We start from the raw sequence: 25081 nt of genomic DNA on the forward strand, positions 1-25081 counted from the left end.
CCTCTTCACCCCTCCCCACCTCCCCTACTCCTCAGAAAGGGGAGCCCTCTTCCCATGTCATCTGATGTCAGCCTATCAAGTCTTTGTCTGCACTGCCTATGTCCTCTTCTTCTGTTCCCTGACTAGGCCACTTTACCAGGGGGAAATGATCAGTGATTGGGCACCAGAGTCCATGTCAGAGGTAGCCCCTACTCGCAATATCATATGACCCACAAGGAGGCTTTGCTACCTACTTTCTACATCTGAGCAGAGGGACTAGGTCCTCACCATGCATGGTCCTTGGTTGGTGCATCAGTCTCTGCAGCACCACACTACCACTACCCACCCCCAACATCACAAGCCCAGATTTGATGGCTTAATTGGTCTTGTGAAACTCCTGTCCCCTCCATGTCATTCTATTCTCCAACTCTTACATAAAACTCCCTGAGCTCCACCACAAAGTTTGGCTGTAAATCTCAGCATCTGCTTTGATCCCCTGCTGGGTAGAGTCTTTCAGAGGACATCGATGGTAGGCTCCTCTCATATTCCTTCTCTTCAATTGCTTCTGATATCTTTTCTATTTGTCCTTCTGAATGAAAATTAAGCATTCTCCCTGGGGTCCTCCTTGTTATTTGGCTTCTTTATGTCTGTGTATTGTCGTGTAGTTATCCTGTATTATGTAGCTAATATCTATTTATAACTGAGTGTATAGCATGCATGTCTTTCTGGGTCACAGTTAGCTCACTCAGGGTGATCATTCCTAGTTCCATCTGTTTACCTTCAAATTTCAAGATTTCCTTGTTTTTAATAGCTGAGTAGTATTCCATTGTGTAAATGTACAGTTTCTCTATCCATTCTTCAGTTGAGGGACATCTAGGCTGCTTCTAGATTCTGGCTATTACGAATAAAAGTGCTATGAACATAAATGAGCAAATGTCCTTGTTGTATGTTGGAGCATCTTTCAGGTATATGCCCAGGAGTGGTATAGCTGGGTCCTTTTTTTTAAATATATTTTAATAATTTATTCATATTACATCTCAATTGTTATCCCAGCCCTTGCATCCTCCCATTCCTCCCTCCCTCCCATTTTCCCCTTACTCCCCTTCCCTATGACTGTGACTGAGGGATGCCTCCTCCCCCTGTATATGCTCATTGGGTCTCTTCTTGGTAGCCTGTTATCCTTCCTCTGAGTGCCACCGGGCCTCCCCATCAAAGGACGTGGTCAAATATGGGGCACCAGAGTTCATGTAAAAGTCAGTCCCCCACTCTCCACTCAACTGTGGAGAATGTCCTGTCCATTGGCAAGATCTGGGTAGAGGTTCGATGTTTACTGCACGTATTGTCCTTGGCTGGTGCCATAGTTTGGGCAGGACTCCTGGGCCCAGATCTGCCCATCGTAATGTTCTTGTGGGTTTCTAGGACCCTCTGGATCCTTCTATTTCCCCATTCTCCCATGCTTCTCTCACCTAGAGTCCCAATAGGCTGTCCTCCCCTTCTGTTCCACTTTCTGGTAAGTGAAGATTTTCATGGGACATGGCCCTTGGGCTAGTGTCCAGATATAAGTGAGTATATACCATTTGCCTCTTTCTGCTTCTGGGTTAACTCACTCATTATGATCATTTGTAATTCAATCCATTTGTCCACAAATTTTGGGAATTCCTTGAGAGACCCAAACTATAGGGCTAGCCTCTTGCCATATAGCTGGGTCTTGAGGTAGAACGATTCCCAATATTCTGAGAAAATGTCAGATTGATTTCCAAAGTGGCTGTACAAGTTTTCACTCCCACCAGCAATGGAGGAGTGTTCCTCTTTCTCCACTTCCTTATCAGCATATGCTGCCCCTTGAGGTTTTTTTTATCTTAGCCATTCTGAAGAGTATGAGGTGGAATCTCAGAGTTTTTTTTATTTGCATTTCTCTGATGTCTAGGGACAATTTCTTTTAAGTGTTTCTCAGCCATTCGATAGTCCTTTGATGAAAATTTGGTTTGGTTCTGTGGTTTTTAATTGATTATTTGATTTGTTGGTGTTTAATTTCTTGAGTTCTTTATATATTTTAGATATTAGCCCTCTGTCGGATGTAGGCTGTCGTTTTTGTTCTGTTGACAATGTCCTTTCTTTGCCTTACAGAAGCTTTTCAGTTTCATGTTGATCTTAGAGCCTGAGCTATTACTGTTCATTCAGGAAGTTGTCTTCTATGTCAATGAGTTCAAGGCTCTTCCCTACTTTTTCTTCTAACAGATTTAGTGTGTCTGATTTTATGTGGGGGTCTTTAATCCACTTGGACTGTAGTTTTGTGCAGAATGATAAATAAGGATCTATTTGCACTTTTCTACATGTAGACATCCAGTTATGCCAGCATTATTTGTTGAAGATGCCATCTTTTTCCCACTGTATGGTTTCAGCTTCTTTGTCAACAATCAAGTGTCAATAGATATGAAGGTTTACTTCCGGGTCTTCGATTTGATAACATTTACCCACCTGCCTGTTATTATACCAGTATCATGCAGTTTTTATTACTGTTGCTCTACAGTACAGCTGGAGCTCAGGGATGGAGATACCTCCAGAAGATCTTTTATTGTATAGGATTGTCTTAGCTATTTGAGGTTCTTTTGTTTTTCTATATGAAACTGAGAATTGTTTTTTCAAGGTCTGTAAAGAATTGTGTTGGTATTTTGATGGAAATTGCATCAGAGACTTGAAGGTGTTTTTTTTTTTTTTTTATACAAGTCTTTCACTTGCTTGGTTTGAGTTACACCAAGATACTTCATGTTTTTGTGTCTATTGTGAAGAGTGTTGTTTCCCTACTTTCTTTTTTAGCCTGTTTGTCTTTTGTATAAAGGAGGGATACTGACTTTTTTGTGTTGATTGTATTTCCGGCCACTCTGCTGAAGGTGTTTATCAGCTGTAGGAGTTCCTTGGTAGAATTTTTGGGGTCAATTATATATACTATTATATCATCTGCAAATAGTGATATTTTTGACTTCTTCCTGTCCAATTTGTATCCCCTTGATCTCTTTTAGTCTTGTCTTATTGCTCTAGCTAGGACTTGAAGATACGGAAAGTGTGGACAGCCTTGTCATGTCCCTGGTTTCAATAGAATTTACGTTTCTCCCTTTAGTTTGATGTTGGCTATAGGCTTGCTGTATATTACCTTTACTATGTTTAGATATGTGCCTTGTATTGCCTATCTCTACCAGACTTTTAACATGAATGGATGTTGGATTTTTTTTTCAAATGCTTTTTATACATCCAAGGAGATCGTGTGGTTGTTTTCTCTCAGTTTGTTTATATGATGGATTACATTGCTGCATTTCTGTATATTGAACCACCCTTGCATGCCTGGGATGAAGCCTACTTGGTCGTGGTGGATGATATTTTTGATGTGCTCTTGGGTTTGGTTTGCAAATATTTTATTGAGTATTTTTTGCATCAATATTCATAAGAGAAATTGGTCTGAAATTCTCTTTCTTTGTTGAGTCTTTATGTGGTTTAAGTATCAGTGACTGTGGCCTCATAGATTGAAGTTGGTAATGTTCCTTCTGTTTCTTTTTTATGGAATAGTTTGAAGAGAATTGGTATTAGCTCTTCTTTGAAGGTCTGGCAGAATTCTGCAGTGAATCCATTTGGCCCTGGGCTTTCTATGATTGGAGGACTTTTGATTACTGCTTCTGTTTCCTTAGGAGATAAGACTATTTAATTTGTTTACCTGGTCTTGATTCTCTTTTGGTAAGTTGTATCTATCAAGAAAAATGTCTATTTCATTTAGATTTTCAAGTGTTCTGGCATATAGGCTTTTGAAGTAAGACCTAATGATTTCTTTGGATTTCCTCAGTATCTGTCATTATGTCCCTCTTTTTACTTCTGTTGATTTGAATACTCTCTTTTTGCTTTTTAGTTAAATTTGTCTAGGGATTTGTCAATCTTGTTGATTTTCTCAAATAGCCAGTTCTTGGTTTCATTGATTCTTTTAATTGTTTTCTCTGTTTCTAATTTATTGATTTGAGCTCTGAGTTTGATGATTTCCTGTTGTCTACTTCTCTTTGGTGTGTTTGCTTCTTTTTGTTCTAGAGCTTTCAGGTGCACTGTTAAGTTGATAATGTATGACATCTCCAATTTCTTTATGAAGATGGTTAGTGCTATGAACTTTGCCCTTAGCACTGCTTTCATTGTGTCCCATAAGATTGTGTATGCTGTGCCTTCAATTTCACTGAATTCTAGTAAGTCTTTAATTTCTTTTTTTATTTCGTGCCTGACCCAGAGGTCACTGAGTATGCAGCCATTCAGTTTCCATAAATTTGCAGGCTTTCTGTTTTTCTGTTCTTGATGAGTCCCAGCTTTAATCCATGGTGGTCTGATAAGATGCAAGGGGTTATTTCAATCTTCTTGTATCTGTTGAGGTTTGCTTTGTGATCAAATATAGTATCTATTTTGGAGAAGGCTCTATGAGATGCTGAGAATAAGGTGTATTATTTTGTGTTTGGATGAAATGTTCTGTAGATATCTGTTAGGTCCATTTGATTCATGACCTCTATTAGTTTCATTATTTCACATTTAGTTCCTGTCTCAATCTGTCAGTTGGTGAGAGTGGGGTGTTGAAGTCTCCCACTGTTTTTGTGTGTGGTTTGATATGTGATTTAAGCCTTTAGTAATGTTTCTTTTATGAATGTGGGTGGTTAGTCCTGCATTTGGGGCATAGATGTTCAGGATTGAGAGGTCATCTTGGTATATTTTTCCTTTGATGAGTATGAAATGCCCTTCCCTATCTCTTTTGATTAATGTTGGTTGAAAGTCTATGTTATTAGATACTAGAATGGCTACTTCAGCTTGCTTCTTGGGTCCATTTTCTTAGAATACTTTTTTTGAGCCTTTTACTCTGAGGTAATGTCTATCTTTATTGCTTCTTGTATATAGCAGAATGATGGGTCCTGTTTTTACATCCATGTGGTTAGCCTGTGTCCTTTTATTAGGGAATTGGGGCCATTGGTGTTGGGAGATATTAATGACCAGTGGATTATTAGTTCCTTTATTTTTATGTTGAACATGAGAGAAAGAGAGAGAGTGTGTTTCCTTTCTTTTGGTTTTGCAGATGTGAGGTTATTTACTTCCTGTGCCTTCCTGGGTGTAGCTCGCCTCCTTGGGCTGTAGTTTTCCTTCTAATATCTTTTGTAGGGCTGTATTTGTGGCTAGGTACTGTTTAAACTTGGTTTTGTCATGAGATATCTTGCTTTCTCCATTTACGGTGATTGAAAGTTTTGCTGGTGCTTTGATGAAGGCAGTCCATTGGATCTCCAGATCATATAATTCTTTTGCCTTTAACTGACATGTTTTGTTTTGTTTTGAGATTCAGGGACAATAAATCAGTGTTCTAGGAATTCTCAGAAATTTTGAAAGTATTATTTTAAAAATACTTCTAACAATCTACATACTTTGTTATTCATATTTAAAGAATAAAATACACCAGATTTAATGGTGCTTACATAGAGTTATAGCCTACAGAAATACTTAAACAGTTTTTCAAAATTAATTTAAAATTCATATTTTCTGATGGGTTTACATGTGGACACAGCCAGCCACATTTTTTTAAATGGCAAGTCATAGACTTTCTTTGGTTTTGTTTCTTTACTATCCATTAAAATATTTCCTTTTCTTGTAATTTGCTAATCTGCCATGTTCTGGTGCCATCTCTTATGGTAGAGGCGTCATCACAAATAGCCACTATATAGGATATTTGAGCAGAGTCCATGTGAGCCAGATTCCAGGACTGTCTTCCTCTATGTGACTTTGAGTAAATTACTCAGTTTTTTATCCTGTATTCTCACCTTGAAACAGCAAAAGGTGTAAAGTCACTGTAACAGATTGTTTTGAAAACCAAGTTAGAGTATGGAAAACCTTAGTAAAGTGCCCAGAATATCCAAAGATAAATAAATAAAATTAAATTAAATAAATAAATAAGTCTTGACCTAGTGATAATCATTAAACCATCTTTTGGTGAAGAAAAAAAAAGAACACTTAAAATTGTTTCCTGAATGTTTAGTGATAAATATTATTATCACTATTATTATTATTGTAAACACACTTTCCCAAACCATCTCTGATCAAAGGAGCTGGGCACAGTAGTGCATACCTATGATCCTTGCATGTGTGAGACTGAAGCAAGAAGATCATGAGTCCAGGGCCATTGTGGGCTACAAAACAAGATGCCTTATCTCCAAAATAACAAAACAAAACAAAACAAAAAAGCAGGGTAACACTTATCCGTTTTGGTGGTGGTGGTGGTTTTTGTTTTGGTTTGGTTTGGTTTTTGGTTTTTTGGGGGGTGGTTGGTTGGTTGGTTGGTTGTTTTTCGAGACAGGGTTTCTCTGTGTAGCCTTGGCTGTCCTGGACTCACTTTGTAGACCAGGCTGGCCTCGAACTCACAGCGATCCACCTGCCTCTGCCTCCCAAGTGCTAAGATTAAAGGTGTGCACCACCACTGCCCAGCCCTTAATCTGAATTTTTTATTCTCGTATCTGTAGAAATAAAATGGTGGTGAGGAGGGCATTATGTTCTGTTTTAATTTTCACTAATAGATTCTTTCTCAAGATCTTAACTATTTCTCACTAGATTAAACTCTCCATGAAATTGGTAAAGCATAAATAACAAGCCATTTTGGTGCCTGCACTTTTCTTCCAAGTTTATCTTTCTGTAGTGTTTATGAAAATGAATATTGTCCAGAAAGAAAAGTATTTATCTTTATGATCACTTCATGGGTTCGCCTTATTACTTATTCCCATCTGAAAGGTAAATTGTGTTTTAGTCTCTTTATAGCCCTCTAGGTTTACTACAGAATGACAAAAGATTCTTATCTGTAGAATAAGACAGCTACAGTAGTTGAAATATTAGCAACAAGAAAACGGTGGAGTTGTTTTTGTTTGGTTAGGTTTTTTTCTTTTTCATTCTTGGGAATAAAGTAGGAGAGAGTGAGAAAGTATCTAAGGCAGAACTATTCTCAGAGAAAACGCATCTCTGTGGTGTTTACATGAGGTACAAGCAGCTGAATAAAAAGAAACTATTACTCATAGCCTTTTTGTTGCCAGAAATTTAGCTAGCCCACATGAGCCACAAAAGACCCTTTCTACTGCTGCAGCATTTATTCAAGATATTTTGTATAAAATCTCAATTGAGTATCCTATTTATTCTTTTGTTTAAAATTGCTTTTTAGTTATTTCACTAAGGAAAACCCCAAATGAAAACCCATGGTATAAAATGTCCAAGACATTACTTAGCAGCTGCTCATTACCTTCTGCTTATGAATTGTTGCTAGTTCTCTCAGATCCATAGCTCATAGAAAGATGCAGTACACAATGCAGCCATTGTGTACAAGTAACCACAAAGGAGGGTAGCTGAAATACACATAATGGAAGCAACAGACATCTCCAGAAGGCGAAGACATGTTTTTAAAACCATGTTAAAAATTTCAGCTTATATATCCTCAAAAAAAAAAAAAAAAAACCCACGCATGCATACATACATATACAGGCACATGCATGTGTGCGCACAGACACATACACACTTATCCTTAAGACAGTTGTTGTGACTTCCTACCCTCTTCTACTCAGTTCTGCTCTCCTCTCACACCCTTTATTCTCCCTTTTTCTTCTCTGCTTTTGCCTTAGGCCCACCAGTATCAACCAGTGACCCTTGTGATCACTGCTAACTCTATAAATGTAATGAAGTTTCTTCCTTGTTCTAGATCTCTAGATTTCCTTCAGAAACATGTGGACTAAAACTCCAAAGCAGTTGAAGGAACACTTACACTTAGGGACGTGGGTTGGAAAATCAAGATAATAATAGAAAGACTAAGAAAACAACTAGAAACAAGCTAGAGATGATGGTTCACAGCTCTAACCAGCCCTGGCACTCAGGAAGATTACTATGAGTTTAAAGACACCCTTGATCACATAGTAGGTAAAAAAAGAAACCAGCCAGAGCCACATAGCAGGACCATGTTGGGGGAGGAGGGAACAGCTTGTAGAAAGGAGGAGTAGTAAGTATAAACAGCTTTCAAAAAACAAAACAAATAATCCCAACACTTAAGAGGTGGAGGCAGGGGGATCTCTGAGTTTGAGGACTGCCAGGACTACATAGAGATGCTTCCCTGTGTTTGTGGGGCAGGGGAAGGAAGGAATCAAATGATACATAATAAGATTATGTATAACTTTATAAACCTAAAGTTAAACATTTAGGAAAAAAATTTGCAAGATTTTAAATATAGAAAAGAGGCTTAAGAAAAAAATTATATACAGTAGGGAAAAGAAATGGAGATGGTCCTATGTTTTGGAGATGATAATTTTCTGTACAATGCCACAATAATTAGTTATCTGCTGGTATAAATTTCATATCAAATCATGTAAGGGCTGGAGAGATGGCTCAGAGGTTAAGAGCACTGGCTTTTCTTCCAAAGGTCTTGAGTTCAGTTCCCAGCAACCACATGGTGGCTCACAACCATCTACAATGAGATCTGGTGCCCTCTTCTGGCCTGCTGGCTCATATACAGGCAGAATACTGTATAAATAATAATAAATAAATCTTTTTTTTAAAAAGGTAAAGAAATCATGTAGCCAGAAATCCTCAAAAAAAAATAGCAAAATTGATGATGTTTTATAGACGTTAAGAAAACAGAGAGGACCCGGATGTAGTTGATCATGGCTGTAACCCTAGCACAAGACAGGGGGCTCAAGGAGATCAATGGCAGCCTGGGCTACGTAATGAGATCCAGACCAGCTTTGTACAGAGTGATACTGTGTTGGAGGAATGAAGAAAAAATGTATTGAGGGCGTAGAGAAGGAGGAGGAAGAAAGTGAAGGTGGGGGAGGGGGAAGGAGGATAAGAGAAAGCACGTATCTGAGTTCTGAAATTCAGCTTTATGAACTGTTTACATAGCTTATGTGTGCACTGTTAGAATTTGGTTTAACTGTCCTTTTCAAATTCTCCAGCTAGAAGGCAGAATGAAAGCTCAAGAGCAGACATATCAGAATGAGTTAGAAAATAGTCTAATACTTTACAGAAACCCTTAGAATCTATCCATTTTCTCTAATATGCCATGCCATATGTAATTTCTTTCCAAACTCTGTTTATGTGCCACCATGCCTCAAATTCCTCTCTCTTCTACCCAATTGCATAGAATTCATCTTGAAAAATCACAGCTTTTGGGTGGTGGTGGTGGTGGTGGGTTGGTTGGTTTTGTTTGTTTTGGGGGGGGGTTGATGGTTGGTTGGTTTTGGTTTTTCAAGACAAAGGTTTCTCTGGGTAGCCTTGGCTATCCTGGACTTGCTTTATAGACCAGGATGGTCTCAAACTCACAGCTGTTTGCCTGCCCTATGCCTCCCAAGTACTGGAATTAAAGGCATGTGCTACTATGCTGGCTCACAGCATTTGCTTAACCTATCTTTTTAATAGATGTTACAATTAAATGTCTTCACATTCAATAGATTAGTGCTTGTTTTTCTATCTCTATAAGAAGAGATAGTAAGCCTTGATATTGGCTGTGCATTGAAGTTGTGATTCATCAGTTCTCTTTCCTTACATTTTCTCTTACTATGGATTTTTCTATATTCATCTGTTCTATTATCACAGTCCCTCAAAATGAGCATCCCCAGACCAGCAGGCCAGTACTGTCCTACAGATGCACTGCTTCAGAAGCTTTAGATTCACAGCAAAGTTTGGGAAAAATTGTCATAAAAATAATAATAATGACTCCTCTGTTGATACCGAGAACCCCCCATATTGGTTAGCAAGCCCTCCTTGGCTGGCACACCTATTTATCGGGTGGAAAGAAGGGGACTATAGCACAAGTGAGCATGTATTCTCTCCCAAGTAAATCCATTTTGTTTGCTAACAAAAGATCTTGCTCATTTCAGAACTCTGTCAAATACTTCTCTGGGCCACTGTACCAGGCTTGCCTCTAAGTTACTCCAGATGATTTCCAGTCTCTCGTTATTCCGTTGACCTTTCTTTGAGTGTTACTACAGAGCAGTGAGGTAGGCTAGAGCCTGCACATGCACGCGTGATCTCACACACACACACACACACACACACACACACACACACACACATCTTTAAAGAGGGCTTTCTAATCTGTGCTCTTATATTCATCAATGTAATTATCTGGTTATTATCTACTCCTCCTGCTGTATCAGTGGCTTTGGTACTTTTGGCCACACTTATTCGGGGGAAGAAATGCATTGATAAGTTATGTACCTTAAGCCAATGTTATGCACACATACAGTGTAAACAGTACATATGAATAAGTATAAACAGGTTTTTTAAAACAGCTTTTACAAAAGAGTAGTTGTGCATGATAAATACATACCTGTTGATTTGCTAGGTCTTAAATGCAGGACCTTAGACATACAAAGCAAATGTTCTATCGCTGTTTTTATGGGGAAGGGTGTTTAATTTTAAGATAGCTATCTTACGATGTTACCTAGGCGGGTCTTGAATTTTGAGGCACAAGTGGCCATGCCACGTCAGCCTCTGCTGCACCTGGGATTGCAGCCACCACCACTACACTTGACCTATGGGGAAAATTTTCTATTTGTTTCCATCAGAAGAATGTTTACAAGTTGATATTATATCCCATTGAAATTTTGGATCAAGAGTTTTAAAAAAATTGAAACAGTCTGGCACAACATTAGAATGGAAATAATCTCATTTTCCTCTCTACACTGTCCTCAGCACTTAATGTTATAGTTAGGAAATAGAAGATACTTGGTAGAAATTTACTGTAAGAATAAAAGGAGTGAATAGCCTTAAAAGGTATGTATATGTCATCTTTATTTTTACTTTATTTAGAGGTTAATAGCTTTGCTGGAAGTCTTGAATCTAATAATAGGCAGAGTCATGATTCAGATTTAGTTCTTCTCTTCTGCTTCACGCCATATTGATTCACTCCTGTGCAAGAAGCCGAAAACAAAGCGCAAGGGGAAGAGTTAGAAATCTAGATTGCTGTAAGAGGAAACAAGCTGATAATTACTTTTCTAGTAGAGAAATGCAAATAATTAAAATTATACAGAAGCTTGTTCACACTTTTCAATACATAATTGTAAGATATAATTGAGCCATTAATTTTCTATAAAAAGTAATTGCTTTACAATACTGCAAAAATAAGTTGTTTAATGTATTAAACAAGATTTGTAAAATTATTATGATTCTTGAAGTAATGGTTTTGTATTTTAAATTGTTTGAAAGGCTTTTTATAATTACCCAATAAAAGTGATATTATAAAGATAACATTTCAGAAAAACTTTTCTAGTTTAATACAGGTTTCCCAAAAATACAAAACTCCAAGAATTTATTCACTGAGATAATATTTATAAAGGTCAAGATACAAGATATAATAATAAAGGGGAGTCTATCTTAATTTTTGTCCCTCTCTACATCAAAGTTAACTAAAAGAAAAGTGACACAAACAATATTTTATTTAAGCCTTTAGAAAAAAATCTGAGCCAGGCCTGGTGGTGCACCCCTGTCACCCCAGCACTCGAGGAGGTAGAGGCTGGAAGGTCTCTGTGAGATTGAGGCCAGCATGATCTACAAATGGAGTCCAGGACAGCCAGGACTACACAGAGAGAAACTCTTATCTCAAACACACTCCAAAAAAATTATATATATATATATATATATATATATATATATATATATATATATATTGCCTTGTACTTAAAGAAACAACCGTGCATGAGTGTACATAACTAATCCTAGCACACTGAAGGTGGAGACAGGAACACTACAATTTCAAGAACTGTGTGGGCTACATGATGAACGACAGACCAGCATGTAATATAAAGTGCGCTCCCATAAAGGATAGACAAAAAGGAGAGAAGGAAGGAAAGAATATTGAAAATGTTGTTTATTTGTCACTGTTATTGTAAATATAATTAAATACTCATATGTAAGGTGTTATCTCCATATATAGGCCTCAAACCCCTTGCTATATCAAATGACAGGGAAATAACAGTAGTGATCATAAAGCTCATTAGATAGTCCTTGCATTGCCAGTGGTATTGATCTGAAACCCAAGTAATATATATCAGGAAAACACGGTGTTCTTTAGGAATTTTTTTTCAGTTATTACCTTACTATATGTATCAGGTATTGGAAAGAAATGGATGAGACTGAACAAGAAAGCTTTTTTTTTTTCCTTTAGTTTTTTTAATGGTTTGCAACATTATTTTCTCCTCTAACTGAACATCAGTGTTCAAAGAAACTATTCAAATAATTCCAGAAAAAGAATTCAATAGTAAAATATAAAACAGTTCATCATAAAGCATCAAATCAAAGGATAGACACAAAGAAATTGAAAATTGAAATTCCAGTGATGACACCTTGTGCTGAAAACATGATGAGTTTGTGCTTCTCAAGTAATCTTGAGGACCTGAACTCAAGTCTCCAGGGACTAGGCATGAGTGTCTATAATCTCAAAGCTTCTACAGCAGGTAGGAGGAAAAAATCAGAGGGTCATGGACCAGCTCCTCCACCATATACACCCAGAAAATGACAGAGACCCTGTCTTAAGTAACGGAGCAGGCAAGGTTGCCCTTTGGCACCCACATGTATACCATGGCACACAGTGCTTGCATTTGCACACACAAATACACATACATGATAAAAGAGTGCTTTTAGTAATTTTAAGCAATCGCCTATAATCCCAGTAAGTGGAAGGTAGATGTCAGAGAAGCACCTCAAAGTCAAGCCCAGCATTATTTCTGATGCATGGATTTTCTAATTTTCCTTTAAATAAATAAAAATAAAATGTTAAGAAGTCAAAAAAGTTACAAAAATATTGGAAAAGTTTTGGTATGCAAAAATATATATCCATGAATGTGGGTTTATTATTGTAAGTACATGGATATGGTCATGTCATTTGAAAAGATAAGCCAAAATGACCATCGTGTTAGGAAAGCATGAAGTGTGGAAGTGATGGCATCACATGAAAGGGCACGAATCCATCAACCCACTTCTACTGATGCTTGCTTGGTTCTTGATTCTTGCTTTAAGACCATGCTTATATTTAATCTTGGCTCTTTTCCATCTCACAGCTGCTGATGGTCCAGGAGATCGTTTCATCATTGGGGAATCCCAAGCTGGTGAACAGGTGAGATTCATGAGCCTGAAAGACACTGAATATTTCTGCTTTACAGACTTTGGTCATCGAATTCTAAGCTTCCAATATCAGCACTGTAGAATTCTGAGAGAAAGATTGCTCAGAAGACCATCAAAGAGATAAAAGAAAGGTCCCCATATGAACAACAAAGAAAATATTGCTTAATGAACCTACATCTATCATTATGTGGCATAATGAATAATTTTGTTATATCCCCTGCAGATATGCCTCATAGGTATTCTCCAGCCCAATGATTGATTCTTTTTTCCTACAAACTTTGGTTTTCTAGCTAGAACTGCATGTACCTCAATGCTTAGATGCTTAAATAAGGAGGCTAGAGCCACTACTGTTGGCGTCATACTTCTACATATTACCTTAATCTCTGTCTGTTTTAATAACTTAAAGAAGTGCCTGAGAAGCCAAGGAAGAAAAGATGCGATTTACCGAAACTGATAGCTTTTTAAAAATTATTCATTGCTATTTTATTTCACATACAACTTAGACGAGATCGGGTGCATTCAGGGTGGTATGGCCATAGACCACATACAACTTAGAAAAAACAGTTTGGGGGGTGTGTGTGTGGGTGTGGGTGTGTGTGAGTGTGTGTAGAAGCACATAATATAGGACTAGAGAGGTGGCTCAGAAATTAAGAGCACTTGTTCTTCAGTTCCCTGTAGCACAGGGAGGTTTGCAACCAGCTGTAGTTCTAGTTCCAGAGCACCAGCTGCCCTCTTCTGGCCTTTGGGGGCAACAGGACTGCTTGTGGTGAACATACACATAGTCAAAACATAAAATAAACAAAGCTAAAATGTTTTTGACTATTTTTACTGTTGTCTCAGGATTTTCCTTTAGGAGTAATTGGAAGCATTCTTGTTTCTATTCTGTCCTAAATCATGACATCTGACAGGTGCCTCTTGAAGCCTGTTCAAACCTATCACATGGATCAGGCAGATACATGCTCTTTCATGTTTACTCTAGATTGTTACAAGCACTTGGGTGTTTTAAATTGTTTAAGTTACATTTTAGACTTGTATTAACTGATTAAATGAAATACTATGTTTTAGGAAATTTTTCAAGGAAAATAATTTAAATAGATTTTCTGGATCACCTTTATTTGACCAAATACTTTACTTAATGAATTGCCACATTAAATATTGATGTCAAACAACAGAATTCGGGCAAATTACCAAAAGGATGGGTTTTCATATGTACCATTCATAATCCCTTATGACTTATAATTTTTTCCGACAAATTCTCAAGTCACTTTTATTAGTACAATTCATATTATTTGAGAAGCAATAGTAGCAAATGTAAGTGACAGTTCTTCAAAACAAGACTCTAAGAAAGTATAATAAAGTACAAATAAAGTCAACTTAAATCAAGTTACAGACTTTTTGGTGTGAATACAGCTATTTATGGGTAGCTTTTACTACACTGGCCCTATGTGAAGACACTATAAGGCTTTTCATTGTTTGTTTCTTAAAAATAATATTTCCCCTGAAGATTTTCTTTTGCAACAACTAAGTAACCAACTGTCTTTTATGTTTACACTTCCAGCCAACTCAGACAGTAATGCCAGGACAAGTGATGCGGGTTACAACAGGTGCTCCAATCCCCTGCGGTGCTGATGCAGTAGTGCAAGTTGAAGATACTGAACTCATCAGGGAATCAGATGATGTATGTTACTACCAGGTCCCTGTGGCAGTATTAGAAATCATATTCAGTTTCTACAATGTTTATAACATTAACCTGGGATTTCGGAGGGCCGTTGTTAATGTTGTTATTTTTGGTTTGGGGTTCTTACATTGTAATATGTAGGCTGCCAATGAATAAACTGCCTTAAAGATTGAAAATCTTTTGACATTGGAGGGACTTTTATACTATTATCACAGCAGAATTTGAACCATGCTTAACATGAGAATTTTCACAAGCAAACAAGGAAATTACGACACAATAAAAGAACAGTAATAGTAACACTTTGCATATCTTCTTTCCATTGAGACAAACTTCTGATAAAGTGTGAAGGTGTTCTTGGAGTCAGAATTAAATATAAAGGCCTTTAACAGAGAACATTTGGGCACATTGTTGAACCAAATGCCCCTTTCATCACTGGATTTCTTTCCGAGAAAAGCTGTACCAACATAAGGAAGCCTGGAAATGTTGGATTTGTGTCAATTCCCTCTGCATTGTCTCAAATAAAGGACACATATGGGAACTAAATAGGCCATTTTTCTCAATGAAACTAGTAGCAATTATTAAAACAGATTACTAGGTCTTGTCTTGGTTATGTTTCTGTGGCTATGATAAACACCATGCAGAAGCAACTTGCAGAGGAAAGAGTTTATTTCAGCCTACAAATCACAGTCCTGCTGTGTCAGAGCAGGCACTCAAGGCAGGAACTGAGGCAGAGGCTGTGGAGGAATGCTGCTTACTGCATTCATTCCTATGGCTTGCTCACCCTGCTTTCGTCACATGCCCAAGGCAGCACCACCCAAACTAATCTGGACCCTTCTATATCAATCATTAATCAAGAAAACACCTCACAGGCTTGCCTACAGACGGAGAATTTTCTCAGTTGAGGACCTCCCCACCTCCCTGCCCAAAATGACCCAAGCTTACATCAAATTGAGAAAAAAAAATCACAGCACAGGCTGGAGATGGATCAGTGGTTAAAAGTACTTCTTGTTTTTGCAAAGGACCCAAGTTCAGTTCCAGCACACAAGAGGTGGCTCACAGTTGTATGTCTAGTTCCAGGACGTCCAACATTCTCTTCCGAGCTTCCTGACTTCAGGAAGCCAACATGTAGTACACATACAAACATGCAGGCAAAGCACTCCTTCCTACACATAGAATAAATCCCTTTGTAAAAAGCAGACTAGGAATAAAATTAGGAAAGGTACAGGGATTTTTTTTTTACAGTTTTATAGACTGATAATTATACCTGTTTTGTGAAGTTTTAGGAATCTTATATTCTGAAACAGAGATTAAAAATAAGTAAATAATAAAATACAACCATGCTAAGAGATGACCATCTTTCTTGGTCTGGAGATTTTCTTTCTAATCATCTTCCCTCATGTATAAAATACAACTTTTGACATGCAGATCGTATTCCCTGCTCTTAAAACTGCCTGAGGAGAGATTTATTGGCATCAGGGAAACCTGCAAAGCATTGAAATACACAACATACACTTTCTCAAACTATAAGGTGACAAGACACAATTCCAGTGTCACAATTTTGTCCACAGCCCATAAATGTAAAATTGATGTAACCATGAGGTTACAGAAATATACAGCCATGCTATAAGTCCTTTGCTGAGAATTCTACAGGAATTTGGGGACATTGACATGCTAGTGAACTCCATTCACAGCAGCCACAAGAAAAGCTGTTGGCATGCACCTTCATTTATTACATGTGTGTCAGTATATATGTACATCATGAATATATATTATTTGTGAATCCTATATACAAGATATAATTCAACAATTTAATTGATATGTTTTTAAACTATGAAAATTAGGGGAAGCATTTAGTTATTTATTGGCACCAAACCTAAATTTTCAGGAGTTCTCTTTAAAGGTCATAACATTTTTTTTCAAAGAGCTAGCAAATGGCTTTATTTTGTATATATCCTGGGCCTATCTGATGATAAAGTATCTGAGAAGTTTATTACTATTGATCAGAAATTCCATTCGATCATGTTATTTGAGATTACATGACCTTCTGTAATTACAGGGTACTGAAGAACTTGAAGTGCGAATTCTGGTGCAGGCTCGGCCAGGCCAAGACATCCGGTAAGTTCCGATGTACGGAGTGTATAGATGCACTTGTGTACCTGCCTGATCTTGAACTCAGGAGAACATGGCCATTATAAGCCCACAGCTATGTCAACTGGCCAGTTTTCTTCAAGCTGTAACAAGAAGCAGAATGAATATCCTGAATTTTATATCCTGCCTTTTAAATGGAAATAGTAAAGATGAATAAAATTATGAAAATCAACATTAAAAAGGTAAAGTTATAAGTACATATATCCATAGTTAATTCTGCCTCTAGCCAATCCAGAGTTACTCCGTCTCAACTCCTAGATTGTTCAGAAATTGGAATAGAGATAATTAAGTATTTATACAAGTAGATGATAGTACACCTTCCTCAACTACCTGTATTAATAATGTAATAATCTGCTGTTCCTTGCAGGTAAGGATCATGTCTCTCTCCTACAATAAATAGTATGCATAGATTGAATTATTTGGGTTACACTAGAAGATGTTTATCCAATACTTATTTGCCCAACTTCATCAATACTAATTAGCCCAACTTCCCTTTTTAACAAAACTGTAATTCTCCCAGTTTTAGGGCAGCAGGATAAGGTAAATGCTGTATTTCCTGGCCTATAAGATAACTGAGCAAATAAGACGACCCCAACTTTCCAGTTGAAATACAGAGTTGGGAATATACTCGCCATAGAAGGCTATCCCTCTAACAAACGTATGCTGTGCACAGCAGACTCGGGCATGTGTTTATTTGTGGGCAGGGCACAGACAGCCTGGCACTTTATTAAATGCCAGCAGGCAGACAGCAGCAGCCTACCCTGCCCCTTTAAGGCATGCTCCACACTCATCATATGTGCAGTCCTCTTGAGTGGAATGGGTAGACTGTGGTGGAAACCCAATCCACACTCACCTTCTCCTCCTCGAGGTACAGGAAGATGTGTGCAGCTTGCTCCGCCTACTTCATAGTCCCTGGACAGAGTGGGGAATAGGCTGGGGGGCACCACAGGGGCAGGAATTGGCCAGAGGCATGCCCCACTATGCGCACTAGATATATGAAGCAAGGGAAAGCAAGTTGCAGTTAAGTGCCCAGCATATAAGATGACATCCGACTTTGGCATGGATTTTTCAGGGTTAAAAAGTTGTTTTATACGCTGGAAAGTATGGTATACCCAGGGAAAGTGGCCTCAGCTCTGGAACAACCTAAGGTGTCTACATGGAAATCGTCTCTAGCTGACCTTATTAACACCGTTCCCCTTATGGCCAAGCCAACCAGCTAGGGATGTCTTGTTAATGCTGCTAGATATTTTCATGAGAGAAAGTTTGAAATTGGTAATTTTACCTATAGTAAAATAAAAAGAAAATGTAAAGTAGCTTCAAATGTAACGTACTCCTTTTTAGCAATGATAGATATAATTCCTAGTCTGTCTTCTGTAGAATGATATTACTTTAAAACTTAGAATTCTTAAAATCTCTTCATTATTTGGCTCTTTACTCATTTCTGACCTTTTTTTCTCCCCTGATTGTCTCTTCTCTCTGATGCTAAAGTTTCCCTCTGATTCGAGAAAATGTTTATGTTAGCTGTAACATGGTTCTGCTTCAACTTTCAGACCCATCGGCCATGACATTAAAAGAGGGGAGTGTGTTTTGGCCAAAGGAACCCATATGGGCCCTTCAGAGATTGGTCTCCTTGCAACTGTAGGTGTCACAGAAGTGGAAGTTAATAAGTTTCCAGTGGTTGCCGTAATGTCAACAGGAAATGAGGTAAATAAATAGCCATATAAAATAAAGGAGGGAGCTTATAAAACCCTTCCTGACATCTGTTTTCTGCCCTAAATGGAACATTGTAGAGTATGATGCTTAACAAAGAAATAATGAATTGGCCTTGGTATAATTCAGGTACAAAGGATGAGGTTAAACCAGAAACTATATGTTAAAAAATTATTCCCTTCCATATTTAGAATGAACTCTTTTAGCCAGTGTCATTTCCCCGCTCTTAATACAAGTAAACAAAGAATGTTAGCTACAAGCTATAAATAGCAAACTGAGCAACCCAGTACTTAGTCTGCTGAAGCATGATTTGTGCTACCTTGTTGCTGAAATGCTGGCCCATCCATCGTAGGAAGCAAGAGAATGAAATAGGTATCGTGGCTAGCCTGTCTTCTTGTTAAAGTTCTTTGTGCATCTTAGTCATCAACAAGGTCTGATGATCCTTTTCATCTTTGTTTGGTTTGAGGGTTTGTTTGGGCCTCAGCTGAAGCATCTCTGGTGGTGGTCTATCCACATGTCCTGTCAGGTCTGGCTGGGGAAGAACATGATGATCAGTCTTTTCTGGGAACTCTTGAAAGCCTTCCTGACTGACTGTTTGCCTAGGTTGTCTAGGAGCTCTGTGGTCATGCTGAGAATGTGAAAGGATGAATATTCTATAAACCAAGATTTTTAGCAACTTCTTTGGACTATGCTTTTAAAAATTAACCAGACTTTAAAAGAAAAACAAAAACAGAAATCCTCTTTGTTCTGAAAGTAACCCTTCAATAGTATTGTATTTATTGATTGATTGATTGATGTCTTAAAAAATGAAGTTGTTCAATGTTTTCTTTATAATCCTTATAGTTCTGTTAGTCAAAGCAAAAGAACAGAATTGCATCTTTTGTTTTTCTAATAGGAAGCTAAGTCTGCATTCCAGATATTCTCATGTACAAATGCACCAATCATCCATAAAAACAATCAGCTGAGCTGAAACAAACATTCTTTTCATTCTGATAAATCAGTGATGGTTTTAATAACCCTGTGTCTAACTGGCACCATGTTTAGCAGTAGAGAAATGTTTGCCTCTAAATTTTATATTTTCTATATTGCTACTTCCCCTACCCATATTCAAAATTAACTACTTTTACAACTATGCATTTTATTTAGTTCAACAGATGTTGCAATATGCCAAGCACTATACTAGAAATCAGTGGTAAAAAAAGCAAAATATATCTCTTCTGAAGGCTTGAGATCCTTAGATGTTAGAAACAATAACAACTACCAGAACAAAAGAAAAAATCTTCTGTTCATTTATTTTTAGAGGCTGAAAGAAGTTGCACTTATCTGTTACTGTGACGAGTCTATCATGCACCCAGTCATACACCAGTTCCCTTACATGCTGGTTCTGATTTTCACTGAGAGGTATGGCTGATAGATGCCCACTTCTCTTTTTTAAGGTAACTTTTAGGCTAACATACAGAGAGGTGTGTTTTGTGGCATTTTCATAATATACCACTACACTTGGTCCTCGTTCATCCCCTCCCCATGTCCTTCCCTGTGTCATTGGTCCCTCTTTTGCTCATCCTCCTCTTCCCTAAAAGCCCTGCCTTCTGCTTTCATGTCAAATCTATTTCATCTCCTTACCCCCACTTCAGATCTTTTCCTCCTTTTTCATGGTTCCCTTTCTACCTTAATGACCCATACACACAGACACACACACAAACATGTGTGCATGCATGTAAGTATATACATGTATATATATATATATGTGTGTGTGTGTGTGCGTATATATATTCTCCATATATGATTGAAATATTCAGTATTTTTCTTTCTAGATCTGGCTGATTTTGCTTAACATAATTATCCCCTGTCCTGCAAATATCAGGATTTCTTTTTTTATAACGATACTTTTTAATTTGCTTATAAAGGAATGGGCTCTCATGTACTGCTTCCATCCATTTTATGTTTGATTTGATTCCATGCTTGCTGCAGCTCCTAGCACAACCCCTTGGGCCTTCTTTCCCCACTGTATTCTTCTCCTTTCTACTTCCTCCTTCTACTGTGTTTCACCCTTTGCTCTTAAAGCTTCTCTTTCCACTCTCATAGGCCTTTACTCTTACTTACTGTCGCCTAGATAAGCATGTTTATGTCTGAAAATTTTGATTTTGTCTATGTACCACATTTTCTTTGTCCATTGGTGGACATGTATGTTGTATCCATTTTTTAGCTATTGTGAATAGTGCAACAACAACAACAAAATGGCTGTGCAAGTATGTCTGTGGTGTTCTGACTTCTGGTAAGGTGGTACAGCTGGATCATCGACTTCTATTTTCAGTTGTTCTTTTTTTTGCAGGGGGGGGTGGATCCTACTTACTGACTTCCAAGGTGGCATCACCAGTTCCCATGCCAGAAACAGTGAATAAAGTTGCTCTTTCCCTACATCCTTGCCAGAAGTTGTTAGTATTTGTTTTCTTAATGGGATCATTCAGACTGGGATGAGATGGACTCTCATAACCATTTAAATTTGCATTTCTCTTGAGTCTAATGTGATAGCAAGTCTACTGTGATACCATGTGAATGCAGCCAAACAGAGACAAGCAGGACACCTGTTTAGTCAACCTAAAGAATATCATACAGGGACTGGAGAGATTGCCACAATTAAGACCTCTTCCAGAAGGCCCAGGTTTGAGTCCCAGCAACCACACAGTAGCTCACAACTATCTATGACTCCAGTTCCAGGAGATCTGATGCCCTCTCCTGGCCTCCACAGGTACTGCATGTACATGGTTCACCAACACACATGCAGGCAAAACACTTATGCATATAAAATAAAAATAAACTTAAGAATGTCACACAAAAGATCTGTTAAAAACCTGCCAAATGTTTTGTGAAGTTATAACCTTATTAAGAATAAGGATACCTTTACAAAACTAGGGAAATAGAGTTATCAACTCTGTCTCAGAATATATGGTTTAAATATTTATTTCAATAAATTGTACAGTTTAAAATTTAGGCAGTATTATTAAGTGTTTATAAGTATACATTCTTAACCACCTACACTGTGAGTATATATATACATATATATGTGCATGTGTATATATATAGATATATAGATATACACACACACAAGTATATAATACATATTAGAATACATACCAGAGGATTCTTTTTAAACACTCACTCTTCAGGGATGAGGTACTGCTAAGTGGTAGAGCATTTGTCTTGCATATGTGAAGCCCTGGGTTTAAGACTGGCAAGATACGGACATGAAGGCCGTGTGTATTGGCACATGCTGTAATCCCAGTCATTAGGAGGCAGAGGCAGGATAACTGAACCAAGTTGCAGGATGGCCCAGTCTATGAAATGATTTGTAGGCCAGCCAGTAAGAATCATTCTTAAATTAAAAAAAAAAAAAAAAAAAAAAAGCTTAAACCAGTTTTCTTAAAAATATATTAAACAGAAAACAGCGTCAAACAGGGCACCGTCAGACCTTCATAACTTTCTTACTCAATAGAACAATCCTCTGAGCAAACCTCATGACCTTCTATAGCTACACTGTTATTCTCCAAGTGACATCTCAGGTATGAGAAAATAAGACTCCTACTAAGAACTGTAGGAACTACCCTTGCCTAGAAACTTCATGTTCTACGTGGGAAACAGTATTATTTTTTTAGTAGTGGACTTGGGCAGGTTCCAAGAGCCTATGAAATAAATATCTAGTACAAGTGTCCCCATACTTCAGAAGCTAATTTTATGACTTCCCACTAGGTATGTATGGTATCTTTCAGTCCACATGCATGGTACCAGAAATCACTTTTTCCATGGGAGTGATGAGACTACCCTGAGTTACATGTAACCCTGTCTCAAAACAGATAACAACAACAAAAGAAATGTTGCCTAGTAACAAGCTGACATTTAATTGTAAGCAAATATCCATGGGAACAGAACTAGAAAATTCACTGTCTATAGAAAATTAAAAACAATAATAAAATGGACTAAATGTCAGTTTGTTTTTTATTAACCACCATGCACTGGTATTTTAAACTATGTCAATGATAAAACAGTTTATTGGCAGAAGATGTATGCTTAGCATACATTATACACTGTGCAAAATGCTTAAATAAAATTTAAAATGTCTCTTTGTGGGTGCACCACTCCCAGCACCTCTCCCCACCTACTGTGCTACTAGTGCCAGACAGTGTTCTAATGCAACGCTTCTAACCGGGAAGTGGTCAATAAGCAAATAGTGACAAATGCACAAATAAAAATGGGGTCAAATTACAAAAGTTAAAGTAACACTAAAATAGCCGTAGATAGCATTGTCTGTGGAAATGTGTCCAGCACCAGCCCTGTTGTATATTCCCATGTTGCAATTAGAGTGGAAACCTGGAAACTAAATGTCCCAGTGTAGATGAGGCTGTGAGGGGCATTTAGCATTCAACCCACTATATCCCCTGAGGAAAAAGGCTAAGAGAATTCAGTGAAGTGCAGCATAGCCAAAAAGAGAACCTTGGTGACAAGACTTCTTGCCTAAATCCTTTCTTTTTAACTTATTGCATTTATTGATTCATGTGTGTTTGGAGATGGGAGTTGAGACAGAGTCTCATGTAGCTAACCGCTACGTGGCTGAGGATGACCATGAACTCGTACTCATCCTGCCCTCCGCTCCCGAGCACTGGAATACCAGCGTGCACCGTCACAGAGCTCTTGGACTTGGTGCTTCTCAGTTGCCTTCAGATTACAAATAAAAATATCCTTTATACCAAAGTGGCATATTTTGAGATGTCATAACTCTCTAGCATACTACAAAATCTCAGTAGGAAGGAGCTATAACAGTTACATCCCTGATTTTGAGGACTGGAGTTGGTTATTGGGTCATTGTTAAGGGGATTTAGTGAGGACAGTCCAAGAGGAGACTGGTAAGAATTTATAAAGCAGGTGACTTGCTGGAACAATCTTTCTCAGCTTTGTAACCTGCTTGGAGCTACAGTTAAGTAAATTTGTCCATGATCTAGGTCAGAATACTGAGATCTAAATAAGTTTGTACTAAAAGCAATATCACTTCTGAGAACTTTGAGTTACACGTGCGGTTTGGTACAGTTTAACTATCACACGGGCAGTAACACAGTAGTGCAAGTTCATGTTTCATTCCTCAGAAGGAAATAGTTTATTGGCAAGGTACCCACGTGTAAAACATAACAAAACTCAGATGTAATACACTGAATGTCTAGAACTGGGGACTTGAGCTACAGCTGTGGAGATATTTGTAATAGATTGAATGAACACGAGGAGATAAAGTGGAATATATCCAGGGATGGTGACATATACCTTTAATCCCAGCACTTGAGAAGCAGAAGGGTCTCTGTGGTTTGAGAACTGCCTGGTCCATAGGGAGTTCCCAGCTGCTCCACACAGTGAGACCCATCTCAGACAGGAAGGGAGGGAGGGAGGGGGGAGGAATAGGTTTTAATCATTGAGGTATTTGGGAAGAGAGTAGACTACAAAGGGAAAAATCAGTATCCAAAAATTGATTATTGAAAAGCTAAGACGTTAGGAGCATCATTGACAATCCCAAAAGCAAGAATTGGGAATTTTAAATGGTGTATAGGAAAACAACAAGCTTCGGATATGGTGAGATATATTTTTGTTTTACTTTGTATTTTTTCCTTTTTAAATTTAATTCTAATAAGTTTTTATTAATTTATTTATTTATTAACTTTATATCCCAGTTGCTGCCACCTCCCTTCAATTGTAGTAAGTTTTAAGCACCATTCCCGACATAGCTGGAAATATAACAGAAAATAGGAATAAGTTGTAAAGAGGACAGCTGTGGATTGGTTCTCATATGTTTAACCTTCCATTTAATTCTGTATGCTTCTTTGAAAATACTTGAAAAGAACTGTAACCCTTGCTTGACCAGCTTTTATTTCATTATGTCAATTTTACAAAGTACTAGTTCTCCAGTTATCTCAAACTATTCTCCTATTTCTGGAACTGTTTGCAAAAACATGACAGAGAGGCAAAGAAAACACTATGATACCAATCATCATCATCATCGCACAGTTTTCATTCTAACACAGTTTGTCTAACCAACAGAGTTAAAGAGCTGCAGGCCATGGCCTTTGTATAATTATGAGTCCAAAACTTTTGCTAGTTGAGATCAAAATATTCATCTATATTAACACCACCACTATAGCAGTTTTCAAGTCATTACCGGTGAGTAAATTTAGAAGTGGGTTACAATGTACTATAGCATATGATAAAGATGAATCAATACCGAGTTTAAGGGAAGACTTCTAGGTGACACAGAGGGGCAGAGTGTTGTTTTCCAGCCTCTTTGTAAGGAGATAGTTTGAAAGCCATTACTTCTTAACAGAAAGCCAAATCTCTGGCTGCATAATAGCACTAATGAATCAGAAAGAAGACTAGGAGGAGACTGTGGTT

The 25081-nt window shown here is 37.7% G+C and overlaps 1 protein-coding gene across 23 annotated transcripts in view; it reads left to right on the top strand.

Moving 5' to 3' along the window:
* The window catches only part of Gphn (gephyrin), a 433952-nt gene that overhangs the window by 318028 nt on the left and 90843 nt on the right, over window positions 1-25081 (top strand). For all 23 annotated transcript variants that reach the window (XM_051148057.1, XM_051147978.1, XM_051148006.1 and 20 more), the window contains 4 exons: window positions 13059-13114; window positions 14681-14800; window positions 16857-16915; window positions 18499-18652. In XM_051148057.1, the coding sequence (XP_051004014.1) occupies window positions 13059-13114; window positions 14681-14800; window positions 16857-16915; window positions 18499-18652 (389 nt within the window). The remainder of the gene's footprint in view (window positions 1-13058; window positions 13115-14680; window positions 14801-16856; window positions 16916-18498; window positions 18653-25081) is intronic.

The sequence above is a fragment of the Acomys russatus genome, chromosome 1, assembly GCF_903995435.1.
Source record: "Acomys russatus chromosome 1, mAcoRus1.1, whole genome shotgun sequence".
In the NCBI taxonomy this organism is placed as follows: Eukaryota; Metazoa; Chordata; class Mammalia; order Rodentia; family Muridae; genus Acomys; species Acomys russatus.